General features: G+C 53.1%; 1 protein-coding gene across 1 annotated transcript in view; it reads left to right on the top strand.

The window, feature by feature from the left end:
* The first annotated feature begins 448 nt into the window (after window positions 1–448).
* Window positions 449–8,340, top strand: part of Trim67 (tripartite motif containing 67) — a 39,770-nt gene continuing 31,878 nt past the window's right edge. Inside the window, exons 1-2 of the mRNA XM_055617567.1 lie at window positions 449–488; window positions 993–1,060. Of these exons, the coding sequence (XP_055473542.1) occupies window positions 449–488; window positions 993–1,060 (108 nt within the window). The remainder of the gene's footprint in view (window positions 489–992; window positions 1,061–8,340) is intronic.

Here is an 8,340-nt window from a genome sequence, read left to right as displayed (position 1 = left end):
TTCATTGTGTGCAGTTCCTGAGTGCACGATGCACCCAGCCCAGCGCTTCCTCAGGACCCTGCTCTGCTGTGGCTCCCGCCTGGTCCTCTCCCTCACCCTGGAAGAGAACGGTCCCATAAATAAAGCTGCCAAAGGCACACACGATTTCCTTCACTTCTGTCCTGGTGAGGCCTCCTGACGGGCTCTGACTCCCAGGTCTGGGGAAAACGGCATGTCAGGACAGCAGTGGGCGTCTCCTGGGAGCCATCCTCCAAGGACACAGAGAACAAAAGAAGGGGGACCTCACCGCTCACCAGAACCTGTGCCGTTGCCTGGGTGCTTGTCGGGCACAGGCTCAGCCCGTCTGCTGCCTGCTCCTTCCCCGGCGCTGGCGGCCTCTCGGTAGCCTGGGTCCTGAGGGCTGGAAAGCCAGGAGATGTTGGCAGGGGGGGACAGGGGCAGCAGCGCCATGCCGGCTGCGCGGTGCTGCATTCTGCAGCAGGCTGCGGGTGCTCAGAGGGGAAACGACCTCTAAGAACCCAGGTTTCTTTGGAAAGGCAGCAGGGCAGTCTGCTGGTGTGTGTGGTGCTCAGCGGGCCGGAGTAAGTGTGTGCACATTTGTGAATTATGTGAGCACGGAGGAGTGTGAGTGTGTATGTAAACATGTATGAAGATGTATGTGCTAGCATGTATGCAGAAACATGTTTACACATGTCAACATGCATGCACACTTGTGTATGTGCTTGCATGTTCTTGCATGAGAGATTGTGCTTGAACAGGTGTGAAAATACATGCATGTGTGTGTTTGTGTGCTATTTGGGTACATGCGTGTACATTGGTGTACATGGATGCTCCTGTGCACGGATGTGAATGACTGTATGTCCTTGTGCATGCGCAGCTATGTATGCTACATGTCCTGTTGCACACGCTGCTCCTTCCACCTTGCTGGTCCTGGGACGAGTTTGGGTCGTCAAGCTTCGTGCCCAAGCCTTGGCGGCTGCGCCCTCTCCCAGCACCACCTCTGCGAGCGGCTCCCCAGGTTCCCCTTCCTGTGGACACGGTGGTGGGTGTTTCAGTGAAGGTATGAGGTTGTGGAAAATGACTCCCCAAAGGGGTGGTCCCAGCCTGACACGGGAGCACCATGGCTGGGAGCACCATGGCTGGGAGCACCATGGCTGGGGAGCTTGGGTGTGTTCTTTCTAGCTAGGATGATAGGCAGAGGGGATTTTTGGCCTCTCATCCCTGTGTAAAGACTACATCCCCTGGGTACCATCTCAGGCAGAGAAAGGGAGTGGCCTGTCAATCAAACAGAGCTTGGCTGCATTTCCAGCCCCTGCCTTGGGATGCGCTTGGCCTCCCTGGTGACATAGCGGCTGCAATTTGTCTCCCTGGCAGGAAGGTTCCGGCTCAGCTATAAATAGCCCACGCCTCAGACAGAGGCTGGTAATGAGGTCAGCCCAGTCTGCAGCGGCTCTGCTCCTGGAGGCTCGGCTGCGCTCTGTCGGATTTGGTCCTTTGATGCTGAGCAGCTGCACGGAGTCCTCCAGACTGCCGGGTCCCCTCCCTGGCTCGGCGCTGCCCTGTCTCTCTGTGTTTGTCTCTCTGCGTTTGTCTCATTGTGTCTGTTTCCCTCTCTTTGTCTGTGTTTCACTTTCCCTCCCTCTTTCAGCATTTCTGTCTCCTGATCTCTGTCTCTCTGCCTCTGTCTCTGCCCCCACCATCGCTTTCTCTCCTTGCCTGCCTCTTCTCTTTGTCACCATTTGTGTGCGTGCCCTCGCACTCCATGTGGCCCCAAGGCTTCCATCACGTGTCAGGCCACAGATGGGGCCTTGCCCGGTTACCGCATGCCTCAGCTGCCTGGCTCACAGATGGCTTTCCTGGGATGTCGTGCACGGGGCAGGAAAAAGGATGTGAGAGCAGCCCAAAACAGCGTAGAGAACGGAGCTGAGCAGGGAGAGCTCACGCGTGCGCAGGACACACACACACACACACACACACACACACACAGAGACACAGACACACAGACACAGAGACAGACACACAGACAGACACACAGACAGACACAGACACACACACCGCTCCAGCTCCACACCGGTTTCCGAGGCTCCCAATCTGTGTGGTGCTGAGGGGGCTTCTCCCTCCCAGGTCCTAGTGCCCATCGCTTTGATCTGTCTTTCCCCCACCCCCCACCGACACTACATTGTTTTGACTTCTGAAGCCGTGTAGTAAGTTTTGAAATTAGAAAATGTGAGGCATCAAGCTGTTCTTTTCCAAGGTTGTTTTGACTGCTGAGGGTTTCTTGAGATTTCATATGAATTTCAGATCATTTCTATTTGTGTAAAGACGCTATTGGGTAGAGGGAACCTGGGGAGATGGCACTGAGCTTAAGGGTACTTCTGGCTCTTAAGAGGACTCCAGTTCGGGTCCCAGTACTAAACTGGGCAGCTTACAAGTGCCTGTAATTCCAGTTCCAGGAGATCCAGCACCCCCTTCTAGCCTCCAGGACACTGCACACACACACACAATCACATACAAATGCTAAAATAAATAAATAAATAAATAAATAAATAAATAAATAAATAAATAAATAAATAAGTGCAAAAAACATTTTTTTTAGAAAGAAATGTAACTGGCTGCTGTGTGTTAGTTGTATCTCACAACTTTGCTTGTTTTGTTTATTGGTTTTAATGCTGTTTTTAGTGTAGCCTCTTGAGTTTATGTTATTTATCTGTGTCTTTTAAGGAATATTTCCCTGGGACTTAAAATTGTTCTTTTATTATTACGTTTGAGACAGGACTGTTACAGCTCAGGCTGGTCTTGAACTCACTAAGTAACGAGAATAGGCTTGTACTCCTAACCCTCCAGCCCCCACTTCCCAGAGCATCGGGATTCCAGATGTGCAGCCCAGCCCCACCCTCTGGATCTGAGAGTTCTGCCTCTTCACAAGGGCATTTGATATGAAGCAGGCCCGCACACATTTGCAAAGACAGAGCGATGGGACGTCAGAGGTGCAGGTCACACTGCCCAAACTCAGGATCACTCAGAGCTGAGCAGACCCTAATTCTCCTCCTTCCCCCTCACCCCTGTCTGTGGAGTGCAAAGGTCAGAATCTACTGTGTGGTTACAGTAATCACCTAGCGGAAGGCCTAGGTCAGACATGAACCTCATACCGCACACTTAGGGAAGAAAACACTGTCCGTGTGCGCGTGCCTGAGTGCAGTGTCTGTGCAGGTGCAGGTGTGGAGGCCAGGTGTCAGGCCAGGTGTCTTCTATCTCTCTCCACCCGGTGATTTGAGACAAGGTTTCTCAGTGACTTGGTTGGACTGGCTGGCTGGTGAGCCCCAGGGATGCACCTGCCTGTGCCCCGCCCCACCCCACCTCCCAGCACTTGGGTTATAAACACATGTGACCAGTGTCCCCGGGTGCCAGGAGTCTAACTCAGATCCCCATGCCTGTGGAGGGCATACTTGGCCTTTCCCACCCTTTCTCCAGCCTCAGAGGAGAACTTCTCACTGTCTTTAAGTGGATTCAGCGCTCACCACCTGCCACTCTGCGGTGTGGTGCTCAGCTAAGCCTTCTCCGGGTCTTGGCCAGGCAAATCTTCCCCTCCCCCTCCTTCTGGGGCAAGTCTCCCATCTGTGGGGTTTCCCTCTGTGACCGTGTGTGGGTGGACTGAGCGACCAGGCTCCTGCCACTGTCACCTTCACACTCAGGCGTCTGCTGGCTCAGCTGCTTTCCAGCTCGGCTCCTTGTCATGTGGTTCTCGCAGATTCCGAGCAGAGAGCCACTTTTGGCTTGTCAACTTTCCGGGCTCTGTCTGAGCTACACAGAAAGCGTTCTGGGCTTTCCGGGGTGTGTGTAGGGACTGTGCGGGCCCAGCTGCACATGCTGGCCGACCGGACCGGCCTGGACCTCGGCTGGATCTGGTTTGCAGCATCTCAATCCGAAGGTCTCAGAGCCAGTCTAGGTCCACGGTGTAGCCTGTGACTCCATAGGTTCCCTGAGGCATGTAGAAGGGAGGGGGGACAGGAGCGACGGATAAGGGTGTTTTCCTGCACCCTTATAAAGACACAGATACTTCCTACTGTAAGAAGGAGCCGGGGCCAATGGAACTGATGCCTAGTTTGTCCTGAGTTAACCCTCCCAGCTCAGACACTCCAGAGGAGTGCAGACACCAGCTGAAACTAACCCCATGGTTCAAGAAGTAACACCTGCTCCCAAACACCGATAGAAGGAGGGACAAGGGATAGAAGGGGGACGGGACGAGAAAAGCGGGGACACCATGAGTCTCAGGATTGTTGCTGACCAAACAAGCGGCCACGACTGAGCGCCGGAGTGACTGACGCATTTGTGTTTGTGTGCACACGTCCTCCTCTCCTTATGTGACCTGCAGGCTGGCAACGGGGACGGAGACCTTTGTCTTCTCAGATTGCAGGGCTCCGAGTGAAGCTGAAGATCTCGTTCCTGCCTGTGCTCCTTGCCGGCTGAAGAGACCGCCTGAAATCCAGCCCTGAAGGCGCTTCAGGCCTTCAGGATGCTCTCCTCCCCACCTCCCCGGCCAGGCCTCAGCTGTCTGGCTCTCCTCCCACCTGTTCCCTCTTCTGCCACAGAAGAGTTCCTTGGCTGGTTTTTGCTGTTTTGCTTCTGATGTGGTTATGCATAAACAGAAGCTGACCTTATTGTCCCCCAAGCTATTGTTCATGATGTCGGGTATTTTAAACCCAGCATGCTTACCGACTCAAACTTCAGGTTTTATGAAGAGTATTTGTTCTAAAGCACTGTCTACATCATAAACTGGAAGACCCCGCTGGAGAATCCTTTCTTCTGGCTCCACTGAGAAATATTCTGTTGTAATTGGTGCTGAATGCAAATGAAGGGTGGGGAAAGAGAAATCATGGAAAATTTAAAATTATTGAGATTGCTTTAACATATAAAACCACTTCCAGGTTCCGTGTATATAAAATATGAGCAAGTATTAGTTGATCAAAAGATAATTTATGTAGCATTCTTCCACCAAATGCTTTTGAAATCAATTCGCCCAGCCCTGGATCCATAGATCACGCACTTAGAGCCCTGTCTGCCTGGTGGTTGTGGTTTTGTTCTGTTTCATTTTTAAGTTAACTAATTTTGAGAGAGGATTCTGTGCAATCCAAGCTGGCTTAGAACTTAGTGTGTGGCTAAGGATGACCTTGAACTCCTTGGACCTCCGTCTCCGCTTTCTGAGGGCTGGGACTGCAGGCGTCTGCTCCCTCACTAACCGTGCTCCATTTCTGTTAACTCTTTCTTCAGGGCCAGAAATTTGGCCAAATGGCTCAGGTGGAAAAGCCTCCGGGCGAGTGGAAGGCTTTGGGCTCATGGAACCCTCATAGTAAGAGAGAATCAGCCCTCATAGTCCCTCTGTGACCTCCACGTCTGTCCCCGTCTGCACATATGAAAGAAATGAAACGTAGTAACGTTAATAAAACCTTCATCTCTATTCTCAGAGCCCCCCCCCCGCCCACCGCTTAGTGCCCCTGCAAGAAACCCTGAACACCTCGAGCCAAAACTCTTTCCTTCACTTCTTCACCTGCCGACCTGGCAGCCGGCCACCTTTCCTCCTCACTCACCAGGATGGGTTGGCTCACTCCCTCCTGGATTACAACAGATGCTCCAGTCTGCATGCACTCTTTCCTTTCTGCCACCGCCATGCCATCCAGACCGAGGAAAACCGAGGGCCCTGAGGCCACGTAGGCCACGGCTGAGTGGGTAAGCAGCACAAGCATCCGGAGGCCTCGGGAACGCTAGAGGAGTGTGTCAGCACAGCACCAATGTCGACAAACACCACCCAGGCGACTTTGGGATAGCTGGTGTGAGGCATTACCACTTAAAGAGGGACCAGAGCTTGTGCCCAAACGCCAACCGGGATAAACCGTGGGCATTGGTCAGCCAGCAGACACGGGTCAGTGTGCAAAAATCGAGACTGGAGCTGTGTCCGTCACTGATGTAGAGCAGTCGGGCCACTGCAAAGCTCTGGGCAGGCTCCCTAGACGGCTCCTCAACGTGAAGCCAAGTTCTTCAGCAGAAGAGCTGAGGAGAAGATTGAGGGTGTGGGAGGTGCCTGTGTCCCTGTGGTTAATTAAATGCTAACATTTTCAGAAAGAAAGAAAGAAAGAAAGAAAGAAAGAAAGAAAGAAAGAAAGAAAGAAAGAAAGAAAGAAAGAAAGAAAGAAAGTCTGCAAGCAACACTTCAGTTCCGTATCTGTTGAAATCCGGCCATTTGACAGCTGCTGCCCGCCACACAGGAGACAGATCTGAGGTGAATGAAGAGGCAGTCCCCGCCCCACAGAGCACTTGGTTTCTAAATCATTTGGCAGAATGTCCCCACTTTGACATAGATGTTTGTTACTGTCCACAATTTACAGCTGACCAAGCCAAGTCTCTTAGAGGCTTAGCATCTTGCCAGTGTTCCCAGGGTCCCCACCTCCAGGTTGCCTCCAGACCTGGGGTGGGGGTGATGTCTGCCAGGCTCTCAGCACCGCCTGAGGCTCCTGGGCAGGAGTCGGGCAGATGTGGCTGGCACCCAACCTATCGTGCTCCTGCTGGTGTGCGTGGCGGCTCCCCGGCCACGAAGAGGTTCTGCTGGTTGGTGGATAACTCGTGGTCTCCCTCGCTCTGGCATAAGAGACTGTCCCCATAGAGGAGATGCCAGATGAAGAGGACACTGAATTCTTTCCACTGTTCCCACGAGGGCGTGAGCATGTGGCACCCTCTGGGCTAGCCTCCCATGGCTAACAATTTCGGGGGTCAGCTCTTTGTTTTAAAGAAGGCGCTGCTAGACCCCCAGGCAACCTCGAATACATCCTCACAGCCCATTGATTTCCTGTCAGAGGGGACACTGAGACGAGGGTGCGGTGACGCCGGGCGCCTGATCTGTTCCGGGAAGAGGAAGCCGGAAGCCCAGCCCAGCAGAGCGGATGGCTTTCCATTAACCTGAGTGGTCAGATGGGAGCAAAGGGGAGCCAGGAAACTGTGGGCAGAAAACAGCGTGCGGAAAGGAGCAGAGCAAACCACGGGAGAGTCAAGGTCAAAAACTCAAGGAGACGGGTTGAAGAAGCAGTGACTTTGCACCCAGGCAGCTGTGGAATGTAACAGAGCAGGGGACCCCGTGATTGGCTAAAGAGGTAGGTGTGCCATCACATAACCCTTCAGAGGGCCTCACCCTGAGCGAGGAGAGTAGGGGGGAAAGGAGAAGCAAGAGGAGCAAGGAGGAGAGCAAGGGAGAGAGGAGGGACACATTAAGAGAGGGAGGTGGCATCACAGAACCCAAGGAGCCTCCCTTCTCTGACTGACTCAGCTAGACTCCACCGAGCGACAGGAATGCCTCATCTTTGCCTCCCAAAGCTCGGGTACACACAAGCTCTGCCACGCCCTGCTTTTCACAGGAGTGCCTCATGTTTGCACTTCTAGCTAAGCCTCATCTCTAGCCTCTGCTTCGCCTGCTGAGGCTTCACACTGCGGCCCAGGCCAGCCTGTGGCACTTCCTCTGCCTCAGCCATCCAAGGGCTGGGATTACAGGCATATGCCACCCTATCCAGATTGCTTCTGCCCTGCCTCCCCCCAGACAACAATTTCTTACCCCAGACAGCAAGATTCCGACCGGCCTGCTTGTGGTCAGGCCCTACCGCCCGCCTTGCCTAGCTTGGCTCTCAGGTTACATTTAGGTTGGCCAGCACGAACTTACCCAGAGCCAGGGTCCATCCTTCACCATCTCGCAGGCCAGGCTGCATTGCATGAAGATCAAACAACAGAAAAGTGAAAGGGTGCCTTGAAGACCCAGGGGCTGCTGCAGTTCTGCCGCCGGCACTGGCAGCTGGGAGAGGGCCCAAACCCAGGCTGTTTACTGCGTCTGTGTTAGCAATATCAGTTTCTATGCAGCAGAGAGACACCCTGGGTGGTGAAGAGCCTGAAAAATGGAAACATCTCTCTCTCATCTGGGATCTGGGCCTAAAGTCTTCCGTTGAAGGAGTTGCCACAGGGGACACAGGTGTTCTGAGGCTGGATCACCAGGGTCACAAAGAATACAGCTCCCACAGGATCACGACATAGTAATGAAAAAGATTAAAGCATGGTCCGGGAGATGGCTGCATCAGGAAGATCTTTTACACAAGAGCATGAGGAATTCAGCTTGATTCTCAGGACCTACAATTAAAAAAAAAAAAAAAAATCTAGGCATAGTGACATGCTTGTAATCCCAGCACTTCAGAGGCAGAGGCTGGGGAACCTCTGTGGCTCACTGGCCAGCCTAGCTGAGTCTATGGTACTGTCAAAAGAAAGAAAGGAAGGAAGGAAGGAAGGAAGGAAGGAAGGAAGGAAGGAAGGAAG

This window comes from Psammomys obesus, unplaced genomic scaffold, assembly GCF_907164565.1.
Source record: "Psammomys obesus unplaced genomic scaffold, mPsaObe1.curated_primary_1811, whole genome shotgun sequence".
Classification (NCBI taxonomy): domain Eukaryota; kingdom Metazoa; phylum Chordata; class Mammalia; order Rodentia; family Muridae; genus Psammomys; species Psammomys obesus.
Note: the sequence above shows the minus strand (reverse complement) of the source record. Positions and strands in the feature narration are given on the sequence as shown.